The sequence below is a fragment of the Tyto alba genome, unplaced genomic scaffold (assembly GCF_018691265.1).
Source record: "Tyto alba isolate M040663 unplaced genomic scaffold, T.alba_DEE_v4.0 Super-Scaffold_2, whole genome shotgun sequence".
NCBI lineage: Eukaryota > Metazoa > Chordata > Aves > Strigiformes > Tytonidae > Tyto > Tyto alba.
Genome location: NW_024881282.1, coordinates 65,032,145 through 65,049,406, shown reverse-complemented (window position 1 = coordinate 65,049,406; position 17,262 = coordinate 65,032,145). Strand labels below are relative to the sequence as shown.

Sequence of the window (17,262 nt, the reverse complement as noted above, 5' to 3'; positions counted from 1 at the left end):
TGTGGGCTAAGAAACAAATTCAGAGACCGGGTAGTCAAAGCATTAGGTTGATGAACAGGCGATCTGCCTATTCTTATGAGGTTTTTTTTCAAACGTAGGTCTGCCACTGCTTTTGCAAGTAATTTCTCCCCAGTTTCCACTTTATAGTCAGAATACTACTACTACTACCGTCCTTAGTGATGCTCATTGGACATATGGGTGTGAAGCCCTGTTTCTCAGTCAAGTATTGTTAGCTCTTGCCTGCCTGTGACAATTCATTAACAGTAAAAATTGTAAAAGTATGTACAATCCTAAAAATTGCTATTGCAAATCCTTGCATGAAATGAACAATAAAGTCATGACACTGTATACTGCTACCTGGTCTGGGCACTCCACATCACTAGGCAGACAGGATATAGTCAGGAGAGGATTCACAATTAGCAATTTTGGCAGGTTATCTAGAACAAATAATTACATTTATTTCACTCTGATACCTCCTGATATTCCATCCTGTGTGATATCTATCATAAGTTAGAGGGCTCAGACAAACAGTGCCTCACCTGGCATGAAGTCTGCCACAGTGGGATGATCCTTTTACATGTTTTTAATAAATTTTAGCCAGCAGAGTGAGTTGGTATGGGTTCAGTACTTTACATGACAGTTTTGATCTATGAGGAATTGCCCTAAAGTCAAGTTTGCTATCTTGTGGAACCTCATCCTTCGACGAAATCAAGCATCTCAGCTCCATCAGAAACCTCAGCCAAAGTGGATGTACTTTTAGCATCATTTCCTCTAAACGAACAATGCTAATTGTTGCTGTTAGCTTTACACATACGTTTCACATACTTGTCATTCACTGAAAAGTGCTGCCCAGCACAGAGGCATTTTGATAGCAATGGAGATGAGCTCCATTTATTACACATCCTTTGACAAGGGATCTCCAACAGGCAAGGACAAGACCATGTTCTTCAGTCACCGATATGCACACAGGCTGGCATGTCGACGGACTGACCACCTGCACTCCTACAGTAACTCCTCTGAGTATGTCAGCACTTCAGTCAACAACACAGGTTTGCTCTTAAAATAGGCAGCCAGTATTTTAAATGGACATGCATTTCTGTTTTCAAAATAGCATATCTCATTTTCACTTTCAGAAGAGGTTACAATTAACCTTTCTTCAAAAGTGAATTTGTGGCATTTTTTCATAGGTTTGCTACTTTTCGCAAACTGCTGCTTCATGCATAAAAGGGCAGTGTGAGGGAACTGGACAGAGATAAGACCTTTCCTCCACTCAGACTGTGCATTTCTTTCCAATTGTTTTTTTTCTAATCTCGCTTGCTCAGATAAACACACATGTAGCTACTTTTGAACAGAAAGGATGTATTATTGCAAAGCTATACAAGAGTATTATAAGGCTGTGTTTTCAAAGTTAACAACCTTGAACCTTCAGTCCCAGCACTGGGAAAAAAAAAAAAAAAAAACCCACGCTATTAAACTGAGTGAATGAAATTCATCTCAGTGCCATATGCCCACAAAAGAAGTGGAACCACATGTCATATGTAGGGTCCTCTTTGAAAGCAGAGGCATGCTGTCTTACAGATGGTTCTCCCTCTTGCTCTCACCCAAGGAAAGCTTTTCCGGAGTGTGAAAGGAGTAAAGGCAGTTTTGTGGAATAAATACTGCAATAGATGTCATCTAATTTCATGAGCCCTGATGCTACTACAAAACAATGTTCATATTCCGATTCCGTCCAGAATTGCTTTTTTACAGACGCTACCCACCCAGAACTAGTTTTATGGATGTAATTTTGCTAAGTTGCAATGGAGCTTAACTTAAACAGCAATTTCAACTATGATATGTAAAGAGGGGCTCGTGCTCCAGTCTCCCCAATGCACTCAGCTTTGCTTTTGCTCCCCCCGGCCCAGCCCTCAATGTTAGAGCAGCAGGAGAGCGAGCAGCCGCCCCCCCGACCGCACGCGCTTGTTCTCACCGGGGCCCTTCCCTCCGTGCAGAAAGAGCAATGCCACCTCACATGAAATAGCTCCCTTCAGCTTCTCAGAGGCAAGATGGGTCCTTCTGCTGCCAGTGAAGCTTCAAATCCCTGTTACCTTGTTTGCTCAGCCACTGTAGCTTTCATAAGCCATGTGTTGCCACTTCTCTCAATTGTCTTTTGCCATTCTTTGAAAAAATAAATACCTCCCCCCCTCTAAAACCAGAAAAAAATATTTTATTGACAACATTAAAGAATAAAAAGATATTTTTGGAACTAGATGACATCTCAAAAATAATGAAGTGTCAAATACTGACTAGCTAAATAGGCAAGAGACACCCTGAATGCATTGGCTGCATCACAGTCACCCCCCATATCCATGCAGGGCTGATATGTTTTGACCCTTCAAACCCTCAGAAACAGCCTACTGAGATTTTTCTGCTGAGCAAATCCCTGAAGCTGACCTTAGGCCCATGAGTCCAGGACCATTTTCTCCCCATTTCCTACCCTGACAAAGTTAAGGTGTACTGAGAAGCACATTGGCCATATTCCTTACTTTACAAATCAGGCATGGAAGAACCTTCAGGTCCGGTAAAAGGTAAGGTAGTTTTGAGACACAGATTGGGACTGCTCGAAGAGAAAATCTAGGTCTCCACGCTGAACTTCCAGCAGCTGGCTCCTGCTGGAGCCCCATACAACAAAACGGTGGTGACCTCAACACTGAACTCTGTGGAGGTACTGCTGGCATCAGTCACGTAGGGCACCAAGGAACTTGCCTCTGCCAGCAGCCTGACGTGGGGCAGATTCCAAAAGAGAGAGAGGTGGTCTCTACAACACCTTCATATCAACAGTGACCAGTAGCATGTCCCATCCATGCTGCCAATAAATGCTGTGGCACAGCCTGTGGAGCGTATGGGTTTACTTTTATTGCTGGAAGATGGGAACAACCTGGGGCTCACTACTCTCTCTACAGGGTCTTGCACCAGGATGTGTCGTCCCCATCCAAGTTTTCACAGGGATGGTGTTGAATCCTCCTGTGACAGCCACTGACACGCTGAGCACCCTTCCCATAGACAGCAGATGTTGTTGCCTCAGGATAATTATCTGGCTAGGTCAGTGGAGACAGATTGGCCAAATGTGGAGGGAAGGTCCAAAAACGAACCAGCGGATAAAGGACTTCTTGGTTGCTGAAGATACTGCACATAAGGTAGTGAAGTACCACAACACAGAAGTTTTTGCTTGCTTCTTCCTGACCTACACATCCAATAGTGACAGGAAATCTGGTCACCATCTTTTATGGGAAAGTTATTGACAACTAGGAAATTAATTCCTCAAAGTAACTTTGAAATCCTCAACCAAACTGCATAAGATGATTTCTTTCTAAAAAATGATTGTTAGTGTGCAACAAGTTAAGGGATTGCAAACCTTTGCAAGTCCCCTTCATGTTAGTGGGAGTTCTGCACTTACCATTGGATCCAGGATTTCACTGCCTGTGAAGTGGATTTAAAAGAATAAAAAAAAAGTATACAGACTATTAATTAACTGGTCATTTAGAAAATCATAGTAACTGTTTCTCATCAGTGTGTATTAACTGTAATAATTATAGCCACCCTGATGGTTAAAAAAAGAACATTTATGTAATTCTCTGACTAATTTCCCCCTGCATATGCAAATAAAAATTAGTTAAAAACTACTACAATAGTAACAAATTTCTAACCAACAAATGTCAAAGGCTGTAATCTTATCACATTAGTTTTGGAAACCTTTTACATAACTTGCATAATTTAAATATTTACAAAATATAAACTTTCTTGTCTTATCAAAAATAGGTCTTTGCACATTTAAATAAGAGAAATGCTTTTTAAGCCAGGCATTAAATCATTGCATAAAAATAAACAACCTTTCACAGATGTAGAATAAAATTGAGCCAACATATGGAGGAGGAGGAAATGTTATCAATAACATTTTAAGCATTTTAGTGGTGTGAGCCAATCCATAAATTACATTGTGCATTGAACTTACTTAGGATGAAACCTAATGAAAAGTTCTAGCTGCTGCTTCTATAAGAGAAAGCAGTATTTAAAAAGATCTTTTGCTCTATGGCAGATGTCTTTGGGCTGAATCTTGTATGGTTAATTGTGAAAATAATGGTGAACCACCAGTGAGATGGTTGAACGTGGCAGGTTATTGCATACAGTCCAACACTGGGGTGACAACCGGCTGACTCACAAAGTGTGTGTTCAGATACTGAAGAAATGCCTGCAAAGGATTTCATTTCCTTCAAATACCAAACTGTATTTCTGTCCCTCCTCAGACCTGTCCTTTGTGTGTTTGAAAGACAACCTATAAAAAAATCCCGAGACTGCTATTTGGTATGCTGTTCCCGTTCAGGCTGTGCTCTAGCCCCTCTGCTCTGGACATAGCTTGCTCCACACCAGTGGACCCTCCTCGTCCACCCAGGAAGTGCCCAGCTCTCTGCAATCACACATTTTCCTCAATACCAGATGTTTTCTGTGTATTATGCAGAAGGCAGCTTTCCAAACGGCTGCAAAGCAAATGCTCCATGGTCAACAGCAGAACATTTCCCCTATCTTTTTTTTTTTTTATCCTAAAGTCTGCAGAAATAAACCATCTAGTGGATCCACCTAGCCCTAGTTCTAAATATACAGACATAAGGATTATATCTAGCGTGTCTTACACGACCTCTTAACTCTTTAGTCTCTGGCTAATGAGAGCTTGAGTTTTCTCCACTGTACCTACTGACCACATGGATCTTCAGGATATCGTGGCTATTAAAGACTTGGAAAGTTTAATGTCTGTCCCTGCTCATGGAGTTACATTTTCAAATGTGTCATCAGGAGTCCTTTACTGTTGTTTTAGCTGTCCCAACATGCAGGCTGCTGTTCACTTGGTTGCTCTTTCATATGCCAAATGCTTGTACTACCCGTTGGTTGGCAGTGCCCATTCCCCCTGAGGCTGATCCCCCTGCAATCCCACACGGTAAGAGCCATTGCTGCCTGTGCGGCCGGCATGTGTACCAAACAGTGCAGGAAGGTTTGGCCGTGTTTTCTGTACTTCATCTTATTTGCAGGTGTGTACGTCGGTCATGGTCTCGCACCTCCGGCAGCGCACATAGCAGCACCAGACAAACTTGCATTCACACCTTTCCACGTGCCTGACGACGTGGGTGTTGTACCCGCGCCCACAGCAGAGGAGGTTGCAGCCGTCGGGTCCCTCTGAGGTGCGGTTACATTCCCTTCCCTGAGTCCCAGGGATCCCCAATTTTTGGTCTTCGACACAGTAGTTGGGTGATTTGTTCACATACAGCAGGTCTTCTTTCCCAATTGGTATTTTTCGTTGGCTCTTCTCTTTCCTGCGTAGCTTTTTTTTCAGTCTGTCTGATATTTGTATGCTGTTTTCATACTTATCCTTTAAAAACCGGCCAATCTTTTCAAAGGAGGACATTGTTTTCCAGCAAGTTTTCACAGCACAGGACCCAGAAACACCGTGACAACGGCAATCCACTGACATCAGCTTTGCTACAGCCTGAAAGCAAAGGGAGAATGACATTTGGATGCAGTCTTTCATTCATTAGGAATACTGCCTGACATCAGTGACACAGAGGTTTCAAAGCATTTAATATTACAGCTGCCATTGCCATCTCAGTGATGGGGAAGCCAGAGCACAGAAGGATACATGTTAGGAGTCAGATTTCCAACTCCGGAGCCCCACTATGAAAAGCCTGATCTTCAGTGCCCTGCATTTGTCCTTTGTAATGGCACTAACGTAGCAATACTGGATCACAGTAATGAAAGCTTACATTTCTGGCTGGCTTTTCATTCTGGAGGATCCTAAATACCTGAAACAACATGTCCTGTGTCACTCCTCCCACCGCTGGAATGCAAATGGCCCTCTCAGGGAATAACAGGAGGGGAAGCAGGGATAGGGCAGGTACTGGCACCATTCCTACAGTGGAAGACATTTACTGGGCAGGTCTATGCCATTTTTTAAGGATGCCTTGCAGCTACCATCAAGATCACTACGCATTCACAACACTGTATGTAACTGTGGTCATGGCAATGGCTTGAGATTGCACAACAGTGTCTGTGCCACCAGCGTGGCTCAGCATCCGAAGCAGCACAGCTACAGCCTGGAGGCACTTCGGGGCAGACCTGTGTCGGAAGAGCAGGAGGATGCCCACGTCTCTGAGCTCCACGGAAAGTTGATCAAAGGAGCCACTCTAGCTCAGCAGAGGTACCTTCAACTTGGGAATTCTGAAGTAAATCTCAGATGCTCCTCATTCACAGGATCAAGCCCTGTTCTTGTAATTTAGGCATACTAGTACTATCATGGGTTTCTAGTGTTTCCAGTTGCATAACGGCTCTATTTAACACAATATGATAGTTGCATTTTATAACTTTCAATGTTTCAGCAAAATTTCCCGTTATTACCAACATTAAAATACCCTTAGATGGGTTACTTTTCCACACCCATGAAGAAGCAGGCACTGGGCTGAACAGTAAATGCCTGACCAACAATGGGAATCTGCAGCCTGCATTAAGCTTTTGCAACACACAAGAATTTTGGCTCAGTTTATAAGAGACCAAGCCTCAAAGAACTGGAATCTGTAAACAAGCAGTAACTTTCTCTATCTGGGACTACAACTCAAATAGTCAGCAGACAGTCAATATAATACTTCCTTCTGGAATATCTAATAGATATAGCATAAAATTATACAATTAGACTTGTGACATATCTCACATTAGAGTTTGGAAAAGTGCACGGAAAAACTCATGCATGCACAGATACAGCAAACGGACAAAGTATCATAATTTTTGTTTTGTTCTGTTTTGTTTTACCTTTCCATTAACATACTCTCTGGAGCCATCCTGTAGACTCATACAGGCCATTGGTTAATGATGTGGAAAGCCCATGTTACCATCTTCCATTTTACTAACCTTTCCCCCCATATTTTATTTCCACAATTAAGGCAATAGGGAAATTTAACAGAAAACAAGAATTTTAAATTAACACAGAGTAAGTTTCTCTGAAACTTCTCATGAAGCAAGGCCAATACATATTTAAATTATTCCTCTGTGGAGGAACCGCTATTTCCCACAAAATGGAGAAGACAACCCCCCATGCCAGCATCATGGTGTTTATTAAATTTCATCCTAAACCTTCACTTAGCTCATAACTTTCACAAACATTAATCACTGTCAAACTATGTCTCAAACTACCTCAAGGAAGAAAAAAAAAAAACAGAAGACAGATCTATCTAACACCCTCCTCTGGGTTTCCCCTGAGAAAGTAGTTTCATTTGTGCCAGTTCCTAAGTCTTGATTCTGCAATGAGCCCTGAAATCCTACTGAGCCCTACTGACCCTACACAGGACCAGAAATAAACTCAAGTCCCAGTCTGCTTATTTGTAGCTCAGGCAGCACAAAGGACATCTTCAAAGTTTCAGAACTAATCAAGGCATGGAGTAGGTAAAATGATCTGCTTCTACCCTGTGTGTTAAACTGCGACTTTTTGTCATGGTGAATGGGGTCACTGAAGTTTGGGATGAGTCCCACATGGTTAAATCCATTGATTTCAGTGGGAGTTGAGGTGTCCTGGCACATTCTGCCCCAAATATATTGACACAAGCCTGAGTTGGTATTTGCGTATCACTCTACAAACATTATTAAAAATACACAGGACCAAAGTCTTTGCTTGGAGTCACGTCTTTGGTGAATGAACAGGACCTATTTGTTGGTAGAAGTTATTATGGAAGCCAAACAAGCAAGGCATTCAAAGAACCATTAACAAGAAAGAGCAGGTGTATGCCCTGACCTAGAACAGCCATCAGCCTTTGCAAACTAAACCTGGTGAAGTGATGCACCACTACAAGAGATATTCCCAAATTCTGTAGATTGCATTTGGGATTGGAGATTTTTACATATCCTGAAAGAAATAAGAACACTGCAACAAGCAGACCCTCAACCCAGAGCACACGCAGGCTCTTTTAAATCAACTGCCAATAATTCCTGTAGATACTTATCTTCTCTCCTTCACAGGCTAGTTTCTGTTTAATAGACAGACTTGAACTTGTGCTTGTATCTTAAGAATATATCAGTAAGGAAATCACTGAGTAGTCAGAATATGCATCATTAAGATGTAACAGTGATTGAGGCAGATAAGGATTTGAGATCCAAGGACAGAAAGTCTTTGTAAGAATACAGATAACCTAATAAAATGTCAAGGAAAAGAGAAACACACTATCAAAAGATAAATTTTGCACACAATTTACAAACAGAAGGGATTCCAATTTCTAGTTACTTGTATCAAGCCAAGTAACTAGAATCTTAGTTTGAAATCACATTGTGCTATAAGATTTATAAGGTTACAGATATAATACTTGCTTTCTCTGCAGTATGACAGAGTATTAGCTAAGGAAAAATACACAGTTTGGCTTAGGGAAAGAAGTATACTTCCAAGTCTGCTAGAATCAGGCATAGTAAAATCTGTATGAGGCAGAAGGATCCAGAAACTGTCAGGGGAAGCACTGGACATATCTGCTAGGTACTGAGGATGAGTTACTTCCATGTGGGCAAGTAGCCCGGCAGATGACACTCAGTCTTTCTCTGAGAATGAATTAATATGAACTAAAGGTAGACAGAGTTTCTAAAGAGGAGCAGAAACTGATGCTGGAGTCTCAGATTAATATAAAAATATAAAAATGTGGCATATATTAGCAGTGTATGGCCAATCAGATGAATGCAAGAAATACAAATGTAACTGGGTGTGGAAGCACTGAGAACATACATAGCAGTTGCCAACATTTGTGTTTTTATTCTGTGTTGCACAGGATTCTGTGATATGAAGCTTTGATGCATGATGTTTTAGAATGATTTATGGTGTCATCACAACTGTGCATGACCCCAGGATGTGGCTTCCCAGCTGCTAGGATGGGCAAGTTTTCTGGTTGGATTCCAACGTATTTTGGGTTGCCTCTACTCCCAGCACAAGGAGCTGACATCTTGCTTTGGTTGATCACAAAACATGCCGCTAGATCTCAGGCCACCATGTGAACTTGAATGAACAAACTCCCATAGTTGAACATCTGGCAAAATTTAAGGACTAAGAATATTCTCTTGCTGTTTTCTTGCAAGCAAACCTAAGATGGTGCCTATAGACCTCAAGCAGCCTTCTGGAGGGACGCGGCTGCATCCCGCAGCTGTCTCAGCAGCACACAGAGTTAATGAGATGCACAGTCACTGAGGGCATGACTTCCAGACTGACTGCGCAACCAGTGCTCAGTTTCACACCTTTAGAGTCACAGGGTGAATCTTTTCAATTTGTGAAACTGCGAGAGGATTCTCCCTAAGGAACAAAATTTCACAGTGAACTTCAGAGGTGGTCATGAAACTGGCTGACTGCTTGTGAGAAATGATCAGTGTGGAACTGAGCTGGATCCACAAGTGTTGTGTTCAGCCACAAGCCCACCCGAGCAGTTCCTCTTGCCCCTCTTGCCACTTGTTGCCCTCATCTCTGGTGGCACGAGCCCAACAAGAGTTCAGGGTTAAGGGATGAACGGGATACAGTGCTGAACATTAACCTGAAAAAAAGATCATTTTTAAACTGACTTCTTTTCACTGACCTAATGCAATTAACAGAGGGAGCAGCGTGGGGTGGGAATGTGTGGCTAGAACATGCAGATGGGCAGAAAGCAGAGGTTGGTCTGCAGCAAAGGAGAGTATTGGTGGAGTCACAGTTTGTATACCCCTTAATGCCCATTAATGCTTAATATCTCCAAGCTGAGCTCCCTGTTTGCAGGCACTGTTCTAGGCTGTGAGATGGGCTGCCAGTACTTGTTCTGCAATGGGAACTGATGCCTGTAATTAAACAGCCTAATTTAAGCCACTGGTAGAACTAATAGGACTATTCATGAAGACAAGCACATGTCCTACCAGCGGTACAGCACTTAAGAACAGTTGCAGACTGTTGGTGGGTCTGTTACCAACCCACAAGTATCAGTAAAAATAAACTCTGATGAGCCAAGCTATTTCAATATGAGAACACAAGTCCTGTAGATCAAATACATTTCCACAAGTGGAAAACTGAGCAGAATTCTTCCTTCAGTAAAAAAATACTAATATAATAATAGTCAACCCATAGTGCCTGACTCCCCTCATCCTTTTATATAAGGAGCAGAGGTGCCCAACTCACCAATGCATGCACATCTAAGTACACTGAACATCAGAATGCTAAAAGACAATGAATATTTATCTTGTGGCAGAATAAGGAATGAAATCTGGATCTTCTGAGGTTCAAGTTAGTCTCCTAAAGAGTGGACAACTCAGTCAAAGGATCCTTACTGTTTTAAAATTGAAATATCTTGTGTTGTGGTTTGGGCCTGATTGGCAACCAACCACCGCAGCTAATCACCCTCCCTTCCCCCTCCCCACCTGGGAATGGGGGAGGGATTAGAGGGGTGAAGGGAGACTCGCAGGCTGAGATAAGAACAGTTTAATAATGGCAATAAAATGAGAACAATAACGATGATGGGGGAAAACAAAAAGAGATATATAAACAGGCGATGTACAGCGTAATTGCTCACCACCCACTAACCAATCCCCAGCCCGTTCCCGGCCAGCGACCCCGAGACACCAAGATCCCACAATCGCAATCCCGGAAGCAAGAGAGCTCCTTCCCAACCACCCCTCCTTTATATAGTGAGCATGATGTTCCATGATATGGAATATTTCACTGGCCAGTTAGGGTCAGGTGCTGTGGCCGTGCTCCCTCCCTGCTCCCTGTGCCCTTGCGCACGGGCAGGACATGGGGAGTCGGAGAGTCCTTGAAGTCTCGGCAGCAGCTGAAAACATCAGTGTGCTATCAGCATTCTTCTCATACCAAACCCAAAGCTAAATCCAAAACACAGCACTCATCTAGTCCCTGAAAAGGAATATTAACTCTACTTCAGCCCAAACTAAGACATCTTGGATTTAACTAATCGATGTAGAATTATAAAATAGCATTTTGTACAGAAATGAACAAGAGAATTCTGCACATACCAGTTCCATTAGTAGATCCAAACAATCACAGAAGTATTGTCCCTGGAAGATTGCTCTTGCAAGACACAGATGCATGATAGGTCATAAGATACCAGAATATATTGCAAAACATCCTTCTTGTAAGCCCCAAAACATGAAGGTCAACATTTTCCAACATCTCCTAGTAAAGGAGTTTGGAACTACAAAAATGAAGACTTCTGCTAAACTTTACTTCAGCCAATATTGCTGCTAGAAGTCCCAAGCACCAATAAACATTCTTTTTCATTCTGGACAGTGGTCAAAATATTTGCTTTATCCTACAGTTTGCCATTAAGTTACAAAATATTTATGCATGGAAGCTGACTAAATACTCTGTGCATTTTCTTCCAAGATAACAAACAACAAATACTCCATTGATACAAAATCAGTGAAATAAAGGTCTTCTGGCCTTTCAGGCTTGCAGCAGATTGGGGTTTTGTTTGTTTGTTTGTTTGTTTGTTTGTTTGTTTGTTTTGGTTTGGTTTTTTGGTTTGTTTGTTTTTCAAAACATAAGTGTCTTGGAAAAGGAATGAGCATATGTATCCTGTGCACCAAATAAGCCTGTGTGACTGTGCTTTGAGAGCCTCATTGGAGAGCTCAGTATTGTGAAAAGCCTGGAACCCTGAGAGCTCCTCAGGACCTAATGGATCCTGTTGGGCCAGATTCTACCACACTCCCAGAGTCTGACAGCCTGGTCTAAAACTCTGGTTTCATGAAGTTATGTACAGTAAGAGGTACCACTTAACATGAAGAGTAATAGAAGATACTGCAGTTGTATGACATTAAAGATGTGGACACAAAATTGATTATATTTTCATGCATATAACCAGTATCTGAGATAAATTGGATCCTGTCAAAAATACTATTAATGGAAGATGAAGACTCACCTAACCACATCCTCCAACACCTTGTAGCTTTAGCTCACTGTTTGAAAATATGCTATCTTCGGCTGAGTGCACTCTTCCCCTTTGCCAGGCGGTCCTGTCCCCATGACATAGGTGACCCAGCTGTCTGTGTGACTGCTACAGATGAGATCAGGAACTGATCCAACTTTGAAGGAAGCAACAGCAAAAGAAAAACTTCTCTTCATGGGTGGGGGGTGGGTGGGTGGGGCTGTGTGGGGGTATGTTTGCACAAGGATGGTACAGGAAGAGCATAAGTGAACATTGTCACTGAAGACAAAAGGACAGCAAACTACTGCTGCTTCTAACATACAGGCAGACAAGAGGAGAGGGCATCAAAGAGAAAACCTGTGTCACTGCCACCTAAGCACAGAAATCACCTTTCTCTCCCTCTCTTTGAAGTTCCTCTGGAGCCTTGCAGTCTTCTTCCCTACACTTACATTGTCACCCTAATCTGAGAAAATTACACCGTCTAATGACAAACATGAGTATTAAAATAAAAACTCATATCTGAATATCATATATTAAAAATAATTAATTCATATCGTATATTAAAAATAATGAAATTAAGAGAGATAATTTTATGGAGATGATTATCTCCTCTCTTAACTCCCTCTCTCTACAAATGTGATAAATGACCCTCTGCTCTTTCCCTAAGGAAATAATCACTTAATCTTCTGTTCGTCTTATTAACATTCCCTACTACATAATACCAACCACCTTTCCTTGGAGATGATTTAGCTGACTGGCATCTAATTAAACTCACAGTAACTGTTCTCAGCATCTACTTAGGTTTCAAGTTTGCTTCTTCCACCTCAGTCCTGAAAAGGACCTATGTCCCTAAAATACTTTCTGTTTTTCCAACTATATAACTTAATTAAATTAAATAACATATATTACCTTGTAAACTGTAAAAATTAGTTTAAATTAAAATAGTTTGCCATGATACCACCATGGCCCTTATGATGTCTTACTATGGCAATTCCTCATCTATGGCAGACAGGAAGGTTTTCTTCAGTAAAACCCACTGATGCTGCTTCTGGCTACAGGAAATTACTGAGTTACAATGGAGTCCATCAATATGTGTAGTCAAAACCAGAGGGTCTCCATTTCTTTTCTTCAGTTATAGCTGTGTCACTCAGCAGAACAAATTTAAAATATTATGGGGCCAGAGAGAGCCATTAAACACTGACGAAGTGAAAAACTCCAAGGTAAAGCAGAGAAAGTAATTTTAAAGCAAGAACCAGAATCCAAGTCTCTGCCATTCCAGATGTCAGCCCCAAGCACTGGATTATAGACTCACATCTCTCCGAACTGCTGTTTCTGCCCCCATTTATCACCCTGTGCAGAACAGGACAGGACGACCCAATGTCATGCACCCCCACACACATTTCCTTTGCAACTGTGAGTTTGAAGTCCTTTAGGCTGAAGAAGAGCTACCTGAGGCCAGATTCCTCTCACTTCTCTGATGAGTGCCCTAACCGGCAGGCTACTTTAAAATAGGGGTGTCATTTCCGTCCTGTCTTTGAAAAGAAAAGGTTAATTCTCGATTTCCTCTCTGAATGATTTTAGACTTCTGCTCTCAGCTGCGGACCCCAGACTGTGGGTGGGTAACGATGTTGCACGTCCAGTCTGCCAGCTCATTCAGTGTGAGAGAGAGTTAAAAATGCAGATCATGATAATAACGGAATAATCAGTGAAAAAACTCCTGATGTAGGATGCCGATAACAAGACTATTTCAAGTTTGCTACAGAATATCAAATATCTATTTAAGAGAACTCTGGTTAGCACTCCAGATCTAATTCTTATTTTGTGGATTTTATTTTAACCTGTGGAGTTTAGTTAAAAGCAGCCCTGATTCTGAATTTGCCCACGCTTGCTCTGGTGACATTAACGCTGTTCTTGCCACTGGCCCCATCTGTACCTGCAGTCACGGACAGGCCTCGGTGGGCCGATGCCATGTTGTCAAGGAAGGCAAGCAAGCAATCGTTGCCATTTCTGAACGGTGGCACCTACCTGCCTTCCAGCCTCGTTGTTGTGCAGGTTCATCGCCACCAGTCCGCTCCCACTCTTGCCTGTTACGTTCTTAACGGGCGCATCCAGGAACGTTCTGCTGAACGACATTCCGTAGTGGATATCGTCCGAGCAGCCGCCCCAGTGCCAGCCCTCGCTGGCCGAGCCGCCATGCCGCAGGCTCATGTCACAGGAGCACTCCGTCACGTTCCCTGCGCTGCACGATCGCGTCACCGAGTGCACGAGGCCTGCTGACGTCACTGCGGATATGAACGCGGTCTCCTTCGTGCCTACAAAGGAAGGCATGAATACGTTACTTCGTAATTCCCTCTGCTCGCCTTCCTGGCGGAGCTGTGGAAAGCGGTTTTACAAGCCAGGCTAATATTAAAAGGGAACAGTTACAAGTTTAAAGTCCTCACAGCTTGGTCTGTAGGGTTAACTTGTTTAAAGCAGTGGATATTCACGTCCAGCAAAGACTTCAGGGGCTCTTCATACGACCTTGTTATTAACGGTGCTGTTTCTGGCTGCTTGTGCCATGCGACTTTTGGTAACCCCTTTCTAAATCTGGTTGGGAGCTTTATTTGCCACAGAGACTTTCAAGCCAATTAGGTTTTAATAATAAAAAAATCAAATCCAAACCAAACCATACCTGAACCCGTTACTCTCCGCTCTGTTTTTCACTATTCATATTGATTTGAAGAAGAAGAAAAGGTTAGTTCAGATCTCAGAGGAGGAACCTGAAGGTCTCACAATTCCCGGTTACTTTGGTATAGGGCCAGAACTTACCTCATGCTAAGTTTAGCAAACATTGAGGTTGTTCTAATTCACAAAGGTTGCAAACAGCCCCAAGAATCTTAAGCCAGGCAGAAATCAGGACGGCACAAGGTTACTCAGGCCATGTGCTCTTCTGTCATAAGCTGGCCATGGGAAAGACAGCAGTTTAAAAAGTCTTTAACTGTTACACGATATCGAAGCATATTTTCAGAAGAATCATGGAGGGACCTGCCTGGGCCTCTTAAACCAGTCCGGTTCTCTGAGACATCTGGCATAAGGTGGCACAGACTTTTAAAACATTTTAAGCAAGGTATACTCTCTAAGCAAACTGAAAAACAATGGCTGGCCACTAACTGCAGCTAAAATTTCCCTGTACTAATTTTCACTACCATAAAACCAATTTGTTATTTCCAGTCTCCTGAGTTTCTGCTCACAGGCAGGAAAGTTCCTGTTTGTTTCTCCTATTGGTATCAGTCTGTGGTGCTGGCACCATCATAAAATGCTTCCACAGGACATACTAGTGATGCTTGTGGGTTTAGCAGTGTCACAGGTCTGCAGGGATAGTCCTTCCCAATGGACAGAAGAACTAACATACAATACGTATGGTAGGGTAAACTGCTCCCTGTTTTTGTTTCATTTTGTTTTCTCTTTTCTTCTTTGGAATATGCATCACTTTTTATTGCTCATTTTACATCTTCATGGTTAATGTTTGGTTCATTGGTTTTTGTTTGTTTGTCTGTTTGGTTTTTTCCCCACTGCTGTATTGTAGTATAAAGCGAATATTGCACAAACGCAAGATGAACTACTACAATACTTAAGTTCACATCAATGGCTGCGTTGAAATCATTGAGCAGAGTGCTCAAAAGAAACTTGCAGGATCAAGACCTTTGATACTGCCATTTGACACAAGCAAAATATCCCTATTTCAGTGCAAATTTCAGCGATTCCATTCATGCGATGCAAGCAGCTTTGGTCCCACTGTGCTGCGCAATACCACCTAACTGAGCATGTAAGGTACATTATAAAGCAATTCACACTGGTGCCGTGAGCAGATTTCTACCTGCAATCAAACGACCTTTTCGAAATACCATGTGTCATTACCCCACTCATTCGGTAATTATGACATAAGGGGATAAACCCGACACCAGCCTAAGAATAACACCATTTCAACACAGTTAAGTGGAGCTAGTCAGAGGCACCGTCACCCGCGGACGCATTAAGCAAAAATCACAGTAAGCAGCAATCATTTGGGAAAGACAATGGCAGGTTTTGCCTGCCCGGCTCTATTTCGTGTCCCTTGCGGTGGCCTCCCGGGGCGGGTGCGGTGACCGCCCGCCACGACGGCGCTGCCCTGCCCGGCTCGGTCCCCGCACCCGCCCCGCCGGAGCCCCGCTCCCCGCCGCCCGCCTCGCCCCACCGGGGGTCCCCCGCGCCCCTCCCCGGCCCGGCGGGGCGGCGGCGGGCGCACCTGCGGCCCCGGCGGACACTCACCGCTGCTGAGCTGGTGCCCGAAGGCGGCGGCGGCGGCGGCGGCGGCGGGGAGGGGGGGGACGGCGGCGGGTCCGCGGCGGGCGGCGGGCGGCGGGCGGCAGTCCCAGCGCTCGTGTCGGAACTGGCTGCGGCACTCCCGGAGGCCCAGGCGCGCTCCCTCCCGGATGGCGGGCACCAGCTCCGGCTTCTGCTCGCACAGGTCCTGCTGCCGGCGGCTCAGCGGCGGGCTGGCGCAGCCCGGCTTCTCCGGCCCGCCGGCGGCGGCGATGCCCAGCCACCTGCAGAAGTCAGCGGCCCCCCCCCACCCCGTACCCCCCCGCCTCCGTCAGCGCCGGGACCCGGCGGACACGAGGGGACGGACGGGCGCCGCGCAGCCCTCCCACCCGCGCCCGGCTACTCACATCCAGGTGCCGCCGCCGGCGACGGCAGCGGCGGGGCAGAGCCCGAGCAGCAGCGCCGCCCGCAGCAGCCACGGTCCGAGGGGGGCCCCGCGCCCCATGGCCGCCGCATCGAGCCCCGCCGCGCCGCCGCTGACCGCCGCCCGGCCCCCCGGGCAGCGGGGACCGAGGGGGACGGTCGCCAGTGGCGGCCCCCCCTACTCGGCGCTCTCCTCCTCGGGGGGCGAGGGGCAGCTGGCGGGGGACGCCCGGGCCGTCGGCGGGTCCTCCCGGGGAGGGTGGGCTGGCGGGGAAGGCGGCGGGAGGAGAAGCATTGAGAGCGCTTGATTCCCTTCAAGGTGAGAAAGAAGTTGGGTTTGATGTTTTCCCCGGCTCTGCCTCCCGCGGCCGCGCATTGGCCACCCGGGGGCCGGGGCGGGTCGGGGCGGGCCGGGAGCGCGGGGGGATCCGCGCGGGGATCCGCGCCCCCTCCGCGCCCCCTCCGCGCCCCCTCCGCGCCGCTCCGCTCCGCCGTGCCGCGGCCGGGAGCGGTGCAGCTGCTCGCCAGCCCCTCTGCGGGATGTGAGGCGCTGGGAGGGGTGCAGCGAGGGGGGTCCGGAGCGGCGGAGAGGGGCTGCAGGCAGAGGAACCTGCAGGTC

The 17,262-nt window shown here is 45.1% G+C and overlaps 1 protein-coding gene across 1 annotated transcript; it reads right to left on the bottom strand.

The window, feature by feature from the left end:
• Positions 1-3,533: 3,533 nt before the first annotated feature.
• Positions 3,534-16,951, bottom strand: WNT16 (Wnt family member 16). The gene is made up of 4 exons (XM_042793287.1): positions 16,628-16,951; positions 16,227-16,504; positions 13,965-14,251; positions 3,534-5,515 (listed from the first exon to the last, which is right to left on the bottom strand). The coding sequence occupies exons 1-4, from the start codon at positions 16,723-16,725 to the stop codon at positions 5,051-5,053; spliced, it is 1,128 nt and encodes a 375-aa protein (XP_042649221.1). The 5' UTR covers positions 16,726-16,951; the 3' UTR covers positions 3,534-5,050.
• Positions 16,952-17,262: the final 311 nt, after the last annotated feature.